Here is an 18,643-nt window from a genome sequence, read left to right as displayed (position 1 = left end):
ATTACCAACGGTATTTTTCACAGACCTAGAACAGAAAAATTAAGAATTCATATGGAAACACAAAAGACCCCAAATAGCCAAAGCAATCCTGAGAAAGAAGAATGGAGCTGGAGGAATCAACCTTCCTGACTTCAGATTATACTACAAAACTACAGTCATCAAAACAGTATGGTACTGGCCCAAAAGCAGAGATATAGACCAATGGAACAAAATAGAAAGTCCAGAAATAAATCCATGTGCCTATGGGTACCTTATTTTTTACAAAGGAGGCAAGAATATACAATGGGGCAAAGACAGCCTCTTCAATAAATGGTGCTGGGAAAACTGGACAGCTACATGTAAAAGAATGAAACTAGAACACTTCCTAACACCATACACAAAGATAAACTCAAAATGGATTAAAGACCTTAATGTAAGACCAGAAGCTATAAAACTCTTAGAGGAAAACATAGGCAGAACACTTACAACATAAATCAAAGAAAGATTCTCTATGACCCACCTCCTGGAGTAACAGAAATAAAAACAAAAGTAAACAAATGGGACCTGATTAAACTTAAAAGCTTTTGCACAGCAAAGGAAACTATTAGCAAGGTGAAAAGACAGCTCTCAGAAAGGGAGAAAATAATAGCAAACGAAACAACTGACAAAGGATCAATTTCCAAAATACACAAGCAGCTCATACAACTCAATGCCAGAAAAACAAACAACCCAATCAAAAAGTGGGAAAAAGACTTAAACAGACATATCTCCAAAGAAGACATACAGATTGCTAACAAACACATCAAAAGATGCTCAACATCACTCATTATTAGAGAAATGCAAATGAAAACTACAATGAGATACCATCTCACACCAGTTAGAATGGCAATCATTAAAAAGTCAGGAAACAACAGGTGCTGGAGAGGATGTGGAGAAACAGGAACACTTTTACACTGTTGGTGGGACTGTAAATTGATACAGCCATTTTGGAAGATGATATGGAGATTCCTTAAAAAACTAGGAGTAAAGCCACCATATGACCCAGCAATCCCACTCCTAGGCATACACTCCAAGGAAACCAAAATTGAAAATGACTCATGTATCCCATTTTTCATTGCAGCACAATTTATGATAGCTAGAACATGGAAGCAACCTAGATGTTCATTGACAGAGGAATGGATAAAGAAGTTGTGGTACATATACACAATGGAATATTACTAGGCCATAAAAAGGAACACATTTGAGTCAGTTCTGATGAGGTGGATGAACCTAGAACCTATTAGAGTGAAGTAAGTCAGAAAAAGAAAGATAAATATCATATTCTAACACATATACTTTGACACCACAGTTCCAAAGCATCAATTCCAACCATTCCATCCTAAAGGAAATCAATCCTGAATATTCATTGGAAGGACTGATGCTGAAGATGAAACTCCAATACTTCGGCCACCTGATGCCAAGAACTGACTCATTTGAAAAGATCCTGATGCTGGGAAAGATTGAAGAGGGGAGGAGAGGGGACAACAAAGGATGAGATGGTTGGATGGCATCACCGACTCAATGGACTTGAGTTTGAGTAAACCCCGGGAGTTGGTGATGGACAGGGAAGCCTGGCATGGTGCAGTCCATGGAGTCACAAAGAGTTGGACACAATTGAGAGACTGAACTGGTTGAACTGAACACATATACATGGAATGTAGAAAAATGGTACTGAAGAATTTATTTATAGAACAGCAATGGAGAAACAAACATAGAAAATAGACTTATGGAAATGGCGAGAGAGGAGGAGAGGGTGAGATGTATGGAAAGAGTAATGTGGAAATTTACATTACTACATGTAAAATAGATAGCCAACGAGAATTTGCTGTTTGGCTCAGGTAACTCAAACAGGGTCTCTGTATCAATTCTAGAGGGGTGGGATGGGCAGGAGATGGGAGGGAGGTTCAAAGGGGAGGCGATATATGTATACCTATGGCTGATGCATGTTGGGGTTTGACAGAAAACAACAAAATTCCATAAAGCAATTATCGTTCAATAAAAAATAAATTTTAAAAATAATAAAAGCCAGACAATTTAAAAAATTCTATTCAAGTTTGCAATTTGTTCCATTTAACTAATGGAAAAAAACAATGTGCAAGTTGAAATAAACTTGTCAAAATTCCCTTAGTGGCCAAAAGCAGAAAGAGTCAAAAAACTTAAAAGAGTCAGTTTCTCCTCCAGCTAGTGGTATTTGCCTCCCAGTCTCTGCTTTTTACAACTGAATAGGTTACATTAGAATCATGTGAAACTACCAAAATAATAATAGAACACTTAGGACTTCCCTGGTGGTCCAGTGGTTAAGACTCTGCCTGCCAATGCAGGGCACATGGGTTCAATCCCTGGCCTGAGAAGATTCCACCTGTCACAGAGCAACTAAGCCCATGTACCACAACTACTGAGCCCCTTCTCTAAGAGCTCACAAGCTAAAGCTACTGAGCCCAAGTCCCACAACTACTGAAGCCCATGCTTCACAACAAGGGAAGCCACTGCAGTGAGAAGTGCATGCACTACAACTAGAAAGTAATCCTGACTTGCTGCAACTAGAATGCCAGACAGCCCAAAGTCATAGTGTTACTCCTTTGTTATCCTGTTAACTTGACCATGCTCTATGACCTACTGTACTCAGTCTTAATCCAGGACATTTATCCCGCAGATGCATATCCGAAGGCAGACAGTGAGAGGCAAGTGTTGAAGTGAGGATGAGTTTTAAGAAAAGGTGCAAATTCATTCTGTAGATGGCTCCTACAGTGGAGGTGGGAGGGAGACATCTAAAAGCAGATTCTTGCATCTGCCCTATGTTGGTGGTGGTGTTCAGTCGCTAAGTCGTGTCCAACTCTTTGCGACTCCATGAACTCTAGCACGCCAGGCTTCCCTGTTCTTCACTATCTCCTGGAGTTTGCTCAGACTCATGTCCATTGAGTCAATGATGCCACCCAACCATCTCATCCTCTATCACCCCCTTCTCCTCCTGACCTCAATCTTTCCCAGCATCAGGGTCTTTTGCAATGATTTGGCTCTTCGCATCAGGAGGCCAAAGTATTGGAGCTTCAGCTTCAGCATCAGTGCTTCCAGTGAATATTTAGGGTTGATTTCCTGCTCAATAAATGCTGAATGAATGAATGGGTGAATGAATGAGTGCCTCATTAGTAATGTGTAAGTAGTCTCATTCCTAATTATGAAGGATAGTATTTTAAATTCTATCTAAAAAATAGAACCATATGATGTGTTTTAGCTGGAAGGGATCTTAAAAATATCTAATGTCATGTCCATATTTTGTAGTTGGGAAAATTAAGACTTGAAAGCCATATGGTTTCTCAGTAACAGCTGGGACTAGAATTTGACTCCTAATTCTCAGTGTAATACTCTTTCCAATATATGATAGGATAAAGCATCTTTGAGGAGATACCCCAGGTCCAAGGGCAGAGAAGCATCAGCAAGATGGTAGGAGGGGTGAAATCACATTTAGGTATGGACCTGCCAGAGATGCTCAGAGGGCTGAAACAAACCCTGTGTGCACCAGGACCCAGATACCCCACAGAGACTGAGCCAGAACTGTGTATGAGTGTCTCCTGTGGAGGTACAGGTCAGCAGTGGACTGCTTCAGGGGCAGGGGCTCTGGGTGCAGCAGACCTGGATATGGCATAAGCCCTCTTGGAGGAGGTTTCCATTAGCCCCACCATAGGGCCTCCAGAATTTACACTGGACTGGGGAAACAGACTCTTGGAGAGCACAAACAAAATGTTGTGTGCACCAGTGACCCCACAAGAGACTGACCCAGACTTGCCTGTAAATGTCCAGAAGTCTCTGGCAGAGGTGTGGGTTGGCGGTGGCCTGCTGCAGGGTTGGAAGCACTGCATGCAGCAGTGTGTGCATGGGACCTTTTGAAGGAGATCACCATTATCTTCATTACCTCCACCATAGTTTGGCCTCAGGTCAAATAACAGGGAGGAAACACAGCCCTGCCCATCAACAGAAAATTAGATTAAAGATTTACTGAGCATGGCCCCACCTATCAGAACAAGACCCAGTTTCCCCCTCAGTCAGTCTCTCCCATCAGGAAGCTTCCAAAGCCTCGTATCCTTCTCCATCAGAGGATAGAGAGAATGAAAACCACAATCACAGAAAACTAACCAATTTGATCACATGGACCATAGCCTTGCCTAACTCAATGAAACTGTGAGCCATGCCAAGTAGGGCCACCCAAGATGGACAGGTCATGATGGAAAGTTCTGACAAAATGTGGTCCACTGGAGAAGAGAATGGCAAACCACTTCAGTTTTCTTGCCTTGAGAACCCCATGAACAGTATGAAAATGTAAAAAGATGGGACACTGAAAGATGACCTCCCCAGGTCCATAGGTGCCAAATATGCTATGGAGATCAGTGGAGAAATAACTCCAGTAAAAATGAAGAGACAGAGCCAAGGCAAAAACAACACCCAGGTGTGTATGTGACTGGTGATGGGAAGTAAAGTCCAATGCTGTAAAGAGCAATATTGCATAGGAACCTGGAATGTTAGGCCAATGAATCAAGGCAAATTGGAAGTGGTCAAACAGGAGATGGCAAGTAAACATCGACATTCTAGGAATCAGTGAACTAAAATGGACTGGAATGGGCGATTTAACTCAGATGACCATTATATCTACTACTGTGGGCAAGAATTCCTTGGAAGAAATGAAGTAGCCATTATAGTCAACAAAAGAGTCTGAAATCCAGTACTTGGATGCGATCTCAAAAACGACAGAATGATGTCTGTTCGTTTCCAAGGCAAACCATTCAACATCATGGTAATCCAAGTCTCTGCCCCAACCAGTAATGCTGAAGAAGCTGAAGTTGAACGGGTTCTATGAAGACCTACAAGACCTTTTAGAACTAACACCCACAAAAGATGTCCTTTTCATTATAGGGGACTGGAATGCAAAAGTAGGAAGTCAAGAGCACCTGGAGTAACAGGCAAATTTGGCCTTGGACTACGGAATGAAGCAGGGCAAAGGCTAATAGAGTTTTGCCAAGAGAACGCACTGGTCATAACAATCACCCTCTTCCAACAACACAAGAGAAGACTCTACACGTGGACATCACCAGATGGTCAACACCGAAATCAGATTGATTATATCCTTTGCAGCCAAAGATGGAGAAGCTCTATACAGTCAGCAAAAACAAGACTGGGAGCTGACTGTGGCTCAGATCATGAACTCCTTATTGCCAAATTCAGACTTAAATTGAAGAAAGTAGGGAAAACCACTAGACCATTCGGGTATGACCTAAATGAAATCCCTTACGATTATACAGTGGAAGTGACAAATAGATTCGAGGTATTAGATCTGATAGACAGAGTGCCTGAAGAACTATGGATGGAGGTTCATGACATTGTACAGGATGCAGGGATCAAGACCATCCCCAAGAAAAAGAAATGCAAAAAGGGAAAATGGTGGTCTGAGGAGGCCTTACAAATAGCTGTGAAAAGAAGAGAAGTGAAAGGCAAAGGAGAAAAGGAAGGATATACCCATTTGAATACTGAGTTCCAAAGAATAGCAAGGAGAAATAAGAAAGCCTTCCTCAGTGATCAATGCAAAGAAATAGAGGAATAGAATAGAATGGGAAAGACTAGAGATCTCTTTAAGAAAACTAGAGATACCAAGGGAACATTTCATGCAAAGATGGGCACAATAAAGGACAGAAATGGTATGGACCTAACAGAAGAAGATATTAAGAAGTGGCAAGAATACACAGAAGAACTATACAAAAAAGATCTTCATGACCCAGATAATCACGATGATGTGATCACTCATCTAGAGCCAGACATCCTGGAATGTGAAGTTAAGTGGGCCTTAGGAAGCAACACTATGAACAAAGCTAGTGGAGGTGATGGAATTCCAGTTGAGCTATTTCAAATCCTAAAAGATGATGCTGTGAAAGTGCTGCACTCAATATGCCAGCAAATTTGGAAAACTCAGCAATGGCCACAGGACTGGAAAAGGTCAGTTTTCATTCCAATCCAAAAGAAAGGCAATGCCAAAGAATGCTCAAACTACCACACAATTGCACTCATCTCACACGCTAGTAAAGTAATGCTCAAAATTCTCCAATCCAGGCTTCAACAGTATGTGAACCATGAACTTTCAGATGTTCAAACTGGATTTAGAAAAGGCAGAGGAACCAGAGATCAAATTGCCAACATCCGCTGGATCATGGAAAAAGCAAGAGAGTTCCAGAAAAACATCTACTTCTGCTTTATTGACTATGCCAAAGCCTTTGACTGTGTGGATCACAACAAACTGTGGAAAATTCTGAAAGAGATGGGAATCCCAGACCACCTGACCTGCCTCCTGAGAAATCTGTATGCAGGTCAAGAAGCAACAGTTAGAACTGGACATGGAACAACAGACTGGTTCCAAACTGGGAAAGGAATACATCAAGGCTGTATTTTGTCACCCTTCTTATTTAACTTATGTGCAGAGTACATCATGAGAAACACTGGACTGGAAGAGGCACAAGCTGGAATCAAGATTGCGGGGAGAAATACCAATAACCTCAGATACGACCTCAGATATGACACCACCCTTATGGCAGAAAGTGAAGAACTGAAGATCCTCTTAATGAAAGAGAAAGAGGAGATTGAAAAAGTTGGCTTAAAATTCAACATTCAGAAAACTAAGATCATGGCATCCAGTCACATCACTTTATGGCAAACAGATAGGGAAACAATGGAAACAGTGAGAGACTTTATTTTCCTGGGCTCCAAAATCAGTGCAGATGGTGATTGCAGCCATGAAATTAAAAGATGCTTGCACCTTGGAAGAAAAGCTATGATCAACCTAGACAGCATATTAAAAAGCAGAGACATTACTTTGCCAACAAGGATCCATCTAGTCAAAGCTATGGTTTTTCTAGTAGTCATGTATGGATGTGAGCTGGACTATGAAAAAAAGCTGAGCACCAAAGAATTGATGCTTTTGAACTGTGGTGTTGGAAAAAACTGTTGAAGAGTCCCTTGGACAGCAAGGAGATCCAACCAGTACATGCTAAAGGAAATCAATCCTGAATACTCATTGGAAGGACTAATGCTGAAGCTGAAACCAATACTTTGGCCACCTGATGCCAAGAACTAACTCACTGGCAGTTCTAATGCTGGGAAAGACTGAAGGTGGGAGAAGGGGACGACAGAGGATGAGATGGTTGGATGACATCACCGACTCGATGGACATGAGTTTGAGTAAGTTGTGGGAGTTGGTGATGGACAGGGAAGCCTGGCGTGCTGCAGTCCATGGGGTCGCAAAGAGTTGGACACGACTGAGCAACTGAAATGAACTCAACTGAAAGCATCTTTCTCATTATTAGCAATGTTGCTGCTGCTGCTGAGTTGCTTCAGTCATGTCTGACTCTGTGCAACCCCAAAGACCACAGCCTGCCAGGCTCCCCCATCCCTGGGATTCTCCAGGCAAGAACACTGGAGTGGGTTGCCATTTCCTTCTCCAATGCATGAAAGTGAAAAGTGAAAGTGAAGTCGTTCAGTTGTGTCTGACTCTTCGCGACCCCATGGACTGCAGCCCACCATGCTCCTCCGTCCATGGGATTTTCCAGGCAAGAGTACTGGAGTGGGTTGTCATTGCCTTCTCTATCATTAGCTATAATTAGCTTATAATTTTCCCATCCTTAATACAGCATAGGAAACTTATTTAATATTATATTTGGAGAAGGCCTTAAAGATTATTCACTACAGCCTCTTATTTTACAGGGAAGAAATCCATAGTGCAAAAAATTTGTCTAAAGTGAACTCATTAGAAAATTGACATTCAAACTCAAGTCTTCAGATCCCGGATCCATAGCACATTCTGTGTCATGCTGGAAGACATTAGTGTACTTAAAACTGGTTTGCTTTTCCATTGTTTGATGGCATATGATCGTCCAAATGTGGGCAACAAGAAATGTTTATTTATTTACAAGTACATGGGAAAGCAATTTCCATTCATCTTTTTTAAAAAATTCTGTTACAAATAAAAAGTTATTAATACATTCATCCTTTGCACACAAAATACATTCTTTTTACTCTCAGTATGAATTATTTCTTAATAATAAAAACCAAAGCTACAATGGACAGTCAAGTGGCTTGGCAATTTGACAATGTTTTTTCAAGATGGAAAATCCACACTTTGAAAGACAGTCGATATTCATAAAGGAATTGTATATTAAAAGTGCTCTTTCATTGCATCCTTGAAGATTGAGTGCTGCTCTCCAGTATGATTTGTAGCCGTCCTTTCCCACGAAATTCTCCATGTGATGAAAACCCAATCTGCACAAGACTGAAGCAGTCTTCATGACATTGGCTATCATATCTAAATGATGGCCTCACAGAAAAATTCTTACAGACACAGTAGTGTGTCAGCCATTGTTCAAGAGTCTCCTAATTGACCAACTGATCTAAGATTATAAGTTGCATTCTCTAAGGATTTTAAGAAGTTCTGCTTAAATGAACACAAGTGACTTGATTTGCTAGACTACTTGCTTAAATTTTAAGAGACATGTAAACATATCCCCACACAGAAAACTTGTACACAAATATATATATATATATATACACACACATATATATAGCAGCATTATTTATAATAGCCAAAAAGTGAAAACAACCCAAATGTCCATCAACTGCTGGACAAGTAAAATGTGGTATGTGTATACATACAATGGAATATTATTTAGCCATAAAAAATGTATTAATTCATGCTACAACATGACACTTGGTACAACATGAAACTTAAAAACATTATGCTAAGTGAAAGAAGCCAGACACAAAAGAGGACATATTGTATGATTCTATTTATATGGAATGCCCAGGATAGGCAAATCTGTAGCAACAAAATAGATTAGTGGTTGTGAGAGGTTGATGGGAATCAGGAAGAGTGATTGCTAATGGGTACAGAATTTTTTTGGGAGATGATGAAAATGTTCTGGAGTCAAAGAATGGTGATGGTTGCACAACTTTGTGAAAACACCAAAAAACATTGAATTGTACACTTTACAGGGGTAAATTACATGATGTTCGAATTATGTCTGCATTTTGAAAAGAGAAATGCAACTTCATTTTAAAATATCTTGTCAGATTCCTGCTCCCTCTACCACTTTTTAATGTGGATTAAAGTGTTCAGACAATCACCTTTCTACAAAATGTTTTCAGATAATTGCACTCACATCATCATCGGCTTATATTTCTAACAGGCATTTTATTAAAAAGGAATACATGAACACAGAAGACATGATACAGCATACCGTTAATATCTGCATATTAACATTTAAAATCAAGTATTTTGCTTGTGTTGAAGCTAATAGTTAGATTTTATATATTGATGTATTTAGATATTATTGAGAGCCTATGCTTAAAACCAATAAAGAGCTGAGTTCATAAGATTCCATGATGAACAAGTTTGTTTATGTTTGTTGGTTACACCTATGTTTGTTAAAGATCCACTTCGATGGAAAGAGATATGTAAAGGGAAACTAGGGATTTTCTAAGTCTTCATAAAACAGCTTATCTAAATATTTTAACTAGCTGCTGAGAAGACCTCCAGAATTATATATTTTGTATTTTATTTCATCCCTATACTAAAAGTCATGCATTAAAATGTATGCAACAATATATATGGGGCATACTTTTTCCCTTTAGGTTATGAAAAAAAATCTCTTCTTAACCCTTTATTATCTGAAAGTTTGATCAAAAGTGGTTGGGTTTTTTTTTTGTTGTGTTTTTTTTTTTTTTTTTTTTTGCTGAAAACAGCAATTTTATTCACACACTTTATGTAAGTGTATTTAAGTAGCTCCTTTCAGATCATCAAAGAGGCCCCAACCATCTGGTATGTCTAGAGGCCACTTCAGTGAGCAGAAATTAGAAGCCAGCATTCCAGTCATTTGAAATTTTCTACAACAGGAACATGAAAGCCCCAAAATGCCTTAAAGGAATAAAAGGATTCACACACAATTTTTTTTTTAATAAATCAGTTGACATTCAAGTAGCCTACAAGAAATTTCCACTAACATTCGGCAATTGTATAGAACAAGAGAATATTTATTCTTAATGATTACTTTCCAGAAAGCAGTATGTTTAGCAGCTGTTTTTCAGAGGGCTTCTCAAGTTTTGCTATTGTTATTTAATCCAGGCATAACTGTGTAACTTTAAACAAAAGCTCTGCACCATTCAACCAACTAGTGACAAATTATTCTAGCAGACCAGATTCTTACCTTTTGCTATTCTGTGCAAAGAATTTTTGCTTTATTAGGCATTTGGTATTCTGATTTTTATTTCAGAATGTAGAAAAGGCAAGAAACCCTGCTAATATTAGGTGTTGGTAATTATGTCCATCAAATTATGTCATATATGAAATTACATTCTAAAAGTAGTTGACAAAGCTGGGATTCGTGACTCCACTTTTACCAAGAGGAGAAAACGAGAGCCACACAACCAGAATAAGTCTTCAGAAGCACACTTGGTTATCAATAATATGTTAACTAAAGAAGAAAATACTGACTAACTGAAGAGTTACAACAGTGTTTGTGATCTAAATCTGATCACTATCAATAAGAATCCTGACATTCCCCAAGGGGATAATAATTATCACCTTAATGAACTTTTTCTATCAGCTTTTTTAAAATGAGGCAAAAGGGTAATAATAAATGGCAAACATGGCCCTTTAAAAAGAAGACAGGATCAACCAATTTTTCTTCTCATGGAGGATGGGATCAAGAAGAAAGAGGTTCAAATTGCACTGTGAGGTATTTCAGTAATAAGGTTAAGTTTCCTGATAATGCGTTTACAACCCTGGAATTGCCCATTGGAAGAGAAAGAATACCTTTCTTGAAGTAGGTAAAGAAGTGGAGTCTCTTGGGTAACAGTTATGCACTAAGGCAGAAAAGTGGATTAAATACATGACTTTCTTTTAAGGCTCTTTCAGAAACAGAGTTTTCGTTTTTGTTTTTCTGAAGTCAGGAGGGCTCCTTGTTTTGTTCAAAGGATCTATACTTGTATCAAACCATCCAAAGTCTGCTCTTCATCAAGGAGAAAAGAACAAATATTTGGGTGCTTACTGTTTACCAAGTTCAGTACTTTCAATTTATCTAATCTTCACAATAATCCTGACAGGTATAGTACTATTAGTCTATCTGGTAGATGAGGAAATGGATGCTCAAGAGATTGTGCTTTGCATAATGTTACAGCTAATTCAAGGGAATTCTAGGACTCCTCACCTCTACCCTAATGTTCCATATTCTAATCACCTCCCTACATCACTCCCTGATGTGTCAAAGTCACAACCCACCAAGGATTCCATCAGGAACTAGAACACAACACCTCTAAAAATTTTGCTTTAAATCAGTGGAAAAGTAAAATTTTTACTCATGCACATCATGCAGTCAATTAAAGAGGAGGCTAGCTTTTGTGCTCTGATTTCTCATCCAAAGGAATCAAAGAAAGTCTCACCCAGACTCAATGTTTCTCACCATAGTGATGCAAGACCAATGACTTTTGTTTAAGAAGACCAATAAAGAGCCATCTACCAGCCTTGCAAGGATGCAAGTTATTTTGCAGGTGGAATCATTAGAGTGGGCTTAATTAGTAAATGTTGCTTATAATTACCTCTGATTTTCAAATCAAAGATCTATATGTTGTTACTTTCTACATGAAGCAACTTGGTCTCCATTCTTTTAAAACCATTTTCAGATCATGTTTTTTCAAAGGATCAAACAAACTAACCAAACTTCATTTGAGATTTTTCCAAGATCGATCTTGGGGACTGTTCTATGCCAGTGACCACCAGCCCATCTGTGATGGGAGCTGTAAAACTTCATGTTTGTGTATTTATGGGATGTTTTACTGAAGATTCTGCTCTGCTAAAAAGGTTTATCCTGAAGAGATAGCAACTATTCACTAAAACTGAGCATGGCCTATGTTTGGCAAGAGACAGATACATAATTTCCATGATTTCACGTGGGCTTCCCTGGGGGTTCAGATGGTAAAGAGTCCGTCCGCAATTTGGGAGATCTGGGTTTGATCCCTGGGTTGGGAAAATCCCCTAGAGAAGGGAACGGTTCATGCAACTTCTACTAAAACAATACGTTTTTAATCTTTAACTCAAGACCCAGTTTGTGATTTCAACAAGACATCAATGAATGGACCAAAAAAAGCAATTCCAGCCTAAGGGTATAATAGCCAGTCTTGACCTAATGACATGTAAGCAACCTCCTTCCTGGTGAGGGGCATGCACTTTGGGCAGAAGAGAAAAACCTTTAAAAAATTATTGGCTGTGGGTCAACAGATATTTAATTGAACATGTTATGAGGAGCAAAGTGCTAGAAACAGAATTTTAATAGGTCATCTTGTCCACCCCAAGAAGTGCTGGGATCCTCTCCACACCATCTTTGCCAAGTTCTCATTGAGCCTTTGCTTGACAGAGGCCGCCCCTTCCATGGGGAACCAACTTGTTCTTTCTAATGTGAAGTTCAAATCCATGGCCCTGTGACCTCTATTCAGTGGGTCTTATTCCACCCCTTCAAACCAGAGTCTTATTCTAATATACCCACTGTATTCCTCTTTCCCAAGCTAAACGTCCCCAAATCCTTCAAATATTGTTCAAACATTTTAAATCTAAAACTCCTTCACCACCTTTGCTTTGCCTCAATTTGGTTTCTTTTTTTAATCACCAAAAACATTTTGTATTGGGCTATAGCTGATCCCAATTTGTTTTTAAACAATGGCTCCCCAAAATGACTGCAAAGTTCCCATGGGCTTAGGAAAGGAGATGAAGTGTTATCTCCCCTGCTCTAACATTACTATAATTAATGAGCTATTGGAAGTGATGATAATTTCTCAGTTCAGTATGCTCTCTCCCCAGTCTGAAGAATCTAAGGAAAATCATTTTTCCCTCCAAACGCAAATAGGCTCAGGTCACAGATATGAAACCCAGGAAGAAGAAGATTAAAAAAAAAAAAAAACCACAAAGCACATCCCTTTCTTAGCCCCAAATTAGTGTTTAACCATACTGCTTATGTAGAGTACATTTTGTCAGAAGGGTAACATGTTTTTTCCCTGTTTTTCATTTTCTAGTTAAGTCTCAAGAGTATTAGTTGCACTAAAACACATCTATCAGGGCCATGGTTGAAGAGAATAAGTAACCAGTTGAAGTTGAAAAAAAAAAACAAAACTAAAAACTTCTAGAAAAAAACAAAGGGTAAACTCTAGAAGAGCTCTTTCAGAAGCTAACAGGGCAGTGATCCTTAAAGTACTTATGATTATGAAATACACAGGGTTTTGCAGGATTGAGAAACAGAAAATGTCTATCTTTAAAGCTGTTGGTTTGATACATGGAAAAAACTAGCTTTTTTTCTGACTATAATATGATCCCATTCATGTAGATTATTTAAAAAGGAAGAAGAAGTTTTCATTTTAGTCAGAGTACCAATTCAAAATCATTTGCAACTGGTATTTACTCAGAAAGATTCGTTGACTGAACCTTGATAATGGATCTGGAAGAATTATGGTAAATGAGGCAAATCATTATCTAACACTGGAAGTCACCAGTGTCCTCCAAAGACATATATTCATCAACAGAAGAGGAAAGAAGAATCCAGTCCTTGGTTAAATACTGCCTCTTCTCTCCAACAAGTCTAAATTGCTTAAATAGCCCTAATCCAAGTATCTTATTTTGGCCAATGGCTTTTGCCTCTCTTACCAAACTGTAACTCAGAAACTAACACACTGTCAATCCATTTCATTTTCACTTTTAGTTATTTTCTTGCCTCTTTACTCAGAGGTGCTAATATGAAACAAAAAAAAAAAGAAGAAGAAGAAGAAGAAAAGGCCAGGGAAAGCTAATGGCCTACTCTAAGTAATCCACAGAAGGATAACTGGCTATATATAATCAAACTTAAATGTGACTATAATTCAATAGCTCTAACAAAACACATGGAGGACTAAAAAGCCTTGCATAGGTAAAGGACAAAGCATAAAATCCTTTGAGGATACAGCCTATACAAAGCCATAATATCATTAACATGAGTAAACTATATGATTTCACAGATTCTCCAGATCTGGCTCTATGACATGATTATGATGCATTGTAAACAGAAAAAAGTTTGCCGTATATTTAGTAACTTTATTTAAATTAAAAAAAAAAATCACACCAAAACGGAGGCAGACATGGACTCTGGTGGTCTCACGAATCAGATCAGGCCAAACTCAACTATGAGAACACAACCCTCTTTTTCATCCATCATTAAATGAGAATTTGTTTTCATTTAAGAAGGCTCATCTTAGCAAATATGACCAAGGCAATAGCAACTAATAGACAAATCAACACGTTTGGGTCCTGGCCTGGGTTAAGATGACCATATTTAAATGGTGTCCTTTCTCAAGTTCTATTTGAGAAATTTCTGTTTAACCAGAAAAGCTCCTCTTGGCACTAAGTTGTTTATTCAACTAATATTTACTGAGCACCTACAATATTGTCAGGGCTTGTTCTCAAACTTAGATACATTAGGGAACAAGTGTCCATAAGGCCTAATCTAGAATTCATACAGCTAAGAGAGAAAAAAAAGAAACAAAGCCCTACATTCTCATATGTCCCTGCTGATGTGGTGTAGATGGGTGACTGTTAAGTACAGAAAGGCTGCAAGGAATAAAGGAGGAAAGGGGCCAAGAGCAGAGCCTTCTAATCCCCTTAAAGTTCAGCCAAGAGTAGATAAAGGAGACTGTTCCCTAGGAAATAATCTCAGAATGCAAGAGTGGCCCTACAGCCTGCTATTTTACAACTATTGTGTCCAATCTAACAGTATTCTAGCCTCTATTTCATAAAGCAACTTTATTTTCAACATACTTGCTGCTATGAAACAAAGTTGGGTCATGATGTATTGGGGACTTTGGATTTTGCTCTAAATGAGACCTAAACTTAAGGGCATTTCCTCACCATGTAAAAAGAGCTCTTCTGCTCACCTTGATCAACTTTTCTGAATACCTTTTATTTGCTGGCTTGATGAGGAAGATGGGGAGGGAAAGGCAACCATGATAAGTTATTTTGGTTGGTGTTTATGAAAATGATTTTCTTTCCTATAGAGACAGATTCTGAAATAAAAGCAACTCCAACTTCTAGGATCCCTTTCTCTTACCCACAGTATCAGGACAACCATGGTGAAGCCAACCATAGCATCAGTCCCTTAAACAATATGTACAGTTCCCATGTGCAAGTGACAGGTCACTCTGAAACCTGCCCTAGAAATGCTAGAAAGGCTTCACCAATATTGTGTCTGTACATGACTCGTTGCTTTAAAATTCAATAGCTTTCACACATCAGTATATCAGGACCAAGACTGCCACCATCTACAACAACAGTGGAATTACCTATCATATCCTAATCCCATGACTCATCCCTCAGTTATGCTAAGTAGCAAGCTACTGAAACATCTGACAGCATCAGCAGCAAACAGCTTTAATCATTTTCCCAATTTGCATTTATATCCGTGAACAAATTGGAAGCATGGCACTGAAGAAACAGGAACACACATTCAGCATCACGGCTCCCATTTGAGTTCTGTTTTTTAAATTGGCTAAGTAAAGGCATGCACACCTCCATCTGAATTGGAGATTTGCAGGAACATATGCATACAAGGGAGGGTGGGGAGGAGAGGGATAAGGTAAAAAGGGGAAAATCGGGAAAGAAAGCGAGGAAAAGAAAAAGATATCGGAAAGGATGACTGGTCATGAGTCTGAGAGTAACATTACTACAAGGAGATGACAAATGACTACTCCATCTGCTTCCACAAGCAGATTTTTTTCTAAGGTTATCACTGCAGATACAAAAATGGTTCGTGAGACTTTTCATCCACTGCAACTCTCACTTACCATACTAAAAACATCTACAAAATCCTAAGTGTTGGTCTGTCCAAGATGGATAGTACCAGGAAGCAAAAGACAAGACTTGCTATCAAGGACTGTGCTCTGCTTGGAACTCCGCACTGCAGTCCATTAATCCACAGTATTTTGGTCAGATCAGGTCTGGTTTTTCATACTACTCATAATGTCTTAGAGCTAATCTCTTATATGGGGGTGTCAACCATTCTCTCTCTTTTTTTTTTTTCCTTTTTCAAACTTTTTCATTTACTTGAGGGGCAGGAAAGATGGGAGAATGGAAGAAGAAAATGGTAGAGACTTAGAGGGGAAGAGGAAAGGAAAAGTATTCTCTTTTCCAATAAATCTATCCTAGGACAGGTCGTAATGAAACTTCGAGAAAGAGAGCTGATTCATGGACTTCCCTTAATTTTTGTTTTATTTCTATGTAAGGTATGTAAGGACATCGATGTACTAAAATGTTTGGTCTGTGAAAGAGCAGAATCATTAGCACCAGAAGGAGTCATGGAGCTTGTTGTGTACAGTATTAAAACAATGATTGTTACTGTTGTCATGGGTAAAGGTTTCATCTCACTATTACATCCCAAAGTTCTTGAAAGTGCCCGTGGAAAAAAGAGAAATAACACTTGTCAAAATCTCCATGGAGTCATCCAAACGCACCATAGAGACAGGACTTGGCCTTCCTGGTTTTGGTTTATCTGGTAGACAAGAAAACCAGGGCCCCCAGAAGCCCTAAAGAGCAGCCCCCACATGCAGCCACTGACGTGCAGGAGGGGTCCCTACAGTACGTTTCCCCCTGGACCATGTTCAGGAATGTGTTTTACTTGCTTGTTTAAAAAAACAAAAGCAACATGCTCTGCAGATCATGGAGCGCCTAGTGCAATCTTCTCCTTGACCCGACTCCAGACTGCAAAAGGGTGAAACCATTATATGTTCCGCGAATGCTGGCCTGCGGACGAGGCCCTGGCCCGCCGTGCTTTGTAAGCTCGGGAGCCCGCAGGAGTCAGAAGGTCCCAGAGCGGGAGCCACAGTCATCGCCAGGTCTCCCCAGCAACTGGTGGCCCATCAGGGCAGCTGCGGATTCCTCTCGCCTCGCCTTGCCTCAGCCTTTAGTTGAAATTACAACAAGTCAAATAGCTGATACTTTTCCCTTCTCCAGGTAAGGGTGAGGATACATTGTTCACCAGGGTGTTCTGCCTGGCTTCACTGATGAGGCGGCAAGCCAAGTCAAGGAAGAGTTTCTCCACGTTATCGGATTCCTTGGCTGAGGTCTCCAGATAATACATGTCCTGAGCTTCTGAGAATTCTTCGGCTCTCTGCTGGGAGACCTCTCTCCTTTCAGCCAGATCAATCTTGTTGCCTAAAACAGCAGTAAAATTAGAGAGAGAGGGTCGTCATTTGACTTTTTTGCAGATTCAGAAACATCCAATTCAGCTCCGTATCTGAAGTCAAACCAGACAGATGGAAAGTAAAGCAAAACAAATGGGACTATGATTCCTGGGTTGTTTATTTTAAAATATCAGTTCCATTTGTAATGGCAAAGAACTGGAACTAACCCAAAAGCCCACCAGCTGGGTACTGGCTGAATAAAGTGTTATAACCATAGCTATCTGGAGTTATGTGCCACAGGAAAAAGCAATAAGGAAGGACTTCCCTGGTGGTCTGGTGGTTAAGAATCTGCCTGCCAACACAGGGGACATGAGTTTGGTCCCTGGTCTGGAAGATCCCACAGCTGTGGGGCATCTAAGCTCATGTACCACAATTACTGAGCCCTCACATCACACTTAACAGAACCCACACACCCTAGAGACCGTGCTCCACAACAAGAGAAGCCTGCACACCACAACTAGAGAAAGCTTGCGCTCAGCAACGAAGACACAGTGCAGCCAAATATGAATAAATGAATAAAAGTAAACAATATTACTTTAAAAAAGCAATGAGGACTATCTCTACAGGCTATCATGGAATGAGACATTAGGACTGGTCATTAAGCAAATAAAGCAGGAAAAAAGTATATATAAGACCCAGCTCTCGATCTAAGGAAAGGGGATGAAAAAATACATACATACAGTGTCTTATTTTATTAATGAGAGACTGAAACAAAATTTTAATTTTAAAGATAATTATTACCTGTGAAAGGAACAAGGGTGAGGGGTGAAAATCAGACCTCTCTAAATATACTTTGTGTCATAGATTTGACTTCAGAACCTTATCAATGTTTTATATGACTATACAATATGAAATTGAATTTAAAAAGCAATTCCTAACATTGAAAACAAAATTAAACAAATGAAGCTGGTTATCACAAAGTGGCATGACCACACAAAAAGGAACTATTTCAGGTAAGTTGAAGGGAATTTAACCAGTAATGGAACTACGCATGCCCAGCGGCGTATAAGGACAAACAGAACTGAAGGAAAAAATCTTAAAGTGCTGCAGAAATCATCTTGTTAGTGGTCATGTTAGCAGCATTACTCTGTGGCTGCTGTACAGGTTTTAGGGGATAAAGCGAATAAGTAATTAAGCTGGTGACATGGAGTCAGGGATTTGGGACATGGGAGAATGGAAACACGGATATAAGCTTAATGAGGTAAAGGAAAATTCCTGTAGTCCTGAATTACAAATGGAAGTATCGGTGTGAATAATTCATGGTGTTACTTTATCTTTAAAAACTGTTGTACTTCTGTTTTGGAAATCTGACAAAGGTGATACATCGACTGTGGTGGCTGGCAACATTGCT

At 39.4% G+C, this 18,643-nt stretch overlaps 1 protein-coding gene across 2 annotated transcripts in view; it reads right to left on the bottom strand.

Moving 5' to 3' along the window:
- Positions 1-9,218: 9,218 nt before the first annotated feature.
- Positions 9,219-18,643, bottom strand: part of RAB30 (RAB30, member RAS oncogene family) — a 100,152-nt gene continuing 90,727 nt past the window's right edge. For both annotated transcript variants that reach the window (XM_006055635.4, XM_006055636.4), the window contains exon 5: positions 9,219-17,263. In XM_006055635.4, coding sequence (XP_006055697.1) covers positions 17,013-17,263 — 251 coding nt within the window. In that variant the 3' untranslated portion in view covers positions 9,219-17,012. The remainder of the gene's footprint in view (positions 17,264-18,643) is intronic.

This window comes from Bubalus bubalis, chromosome 5 (assembly GCF_019923935.1).
Source record: "Bubalus bubalis isolate 160015118507 breed Murrah chromosome 5, NDDB_SH_1, whole genome shotgun sequence".
Classification (NCBI taxonomy): Eukaryota; Metazoa; Chordata; class Mammalia; order Artiodactyla; family Bovidae; genus Bubalus; species Bubalus bubalis.
Note: the sequence above shows the minus strand (reverse complement) of the source record. Positions and strands in the feature narration are given on the sequence as shown.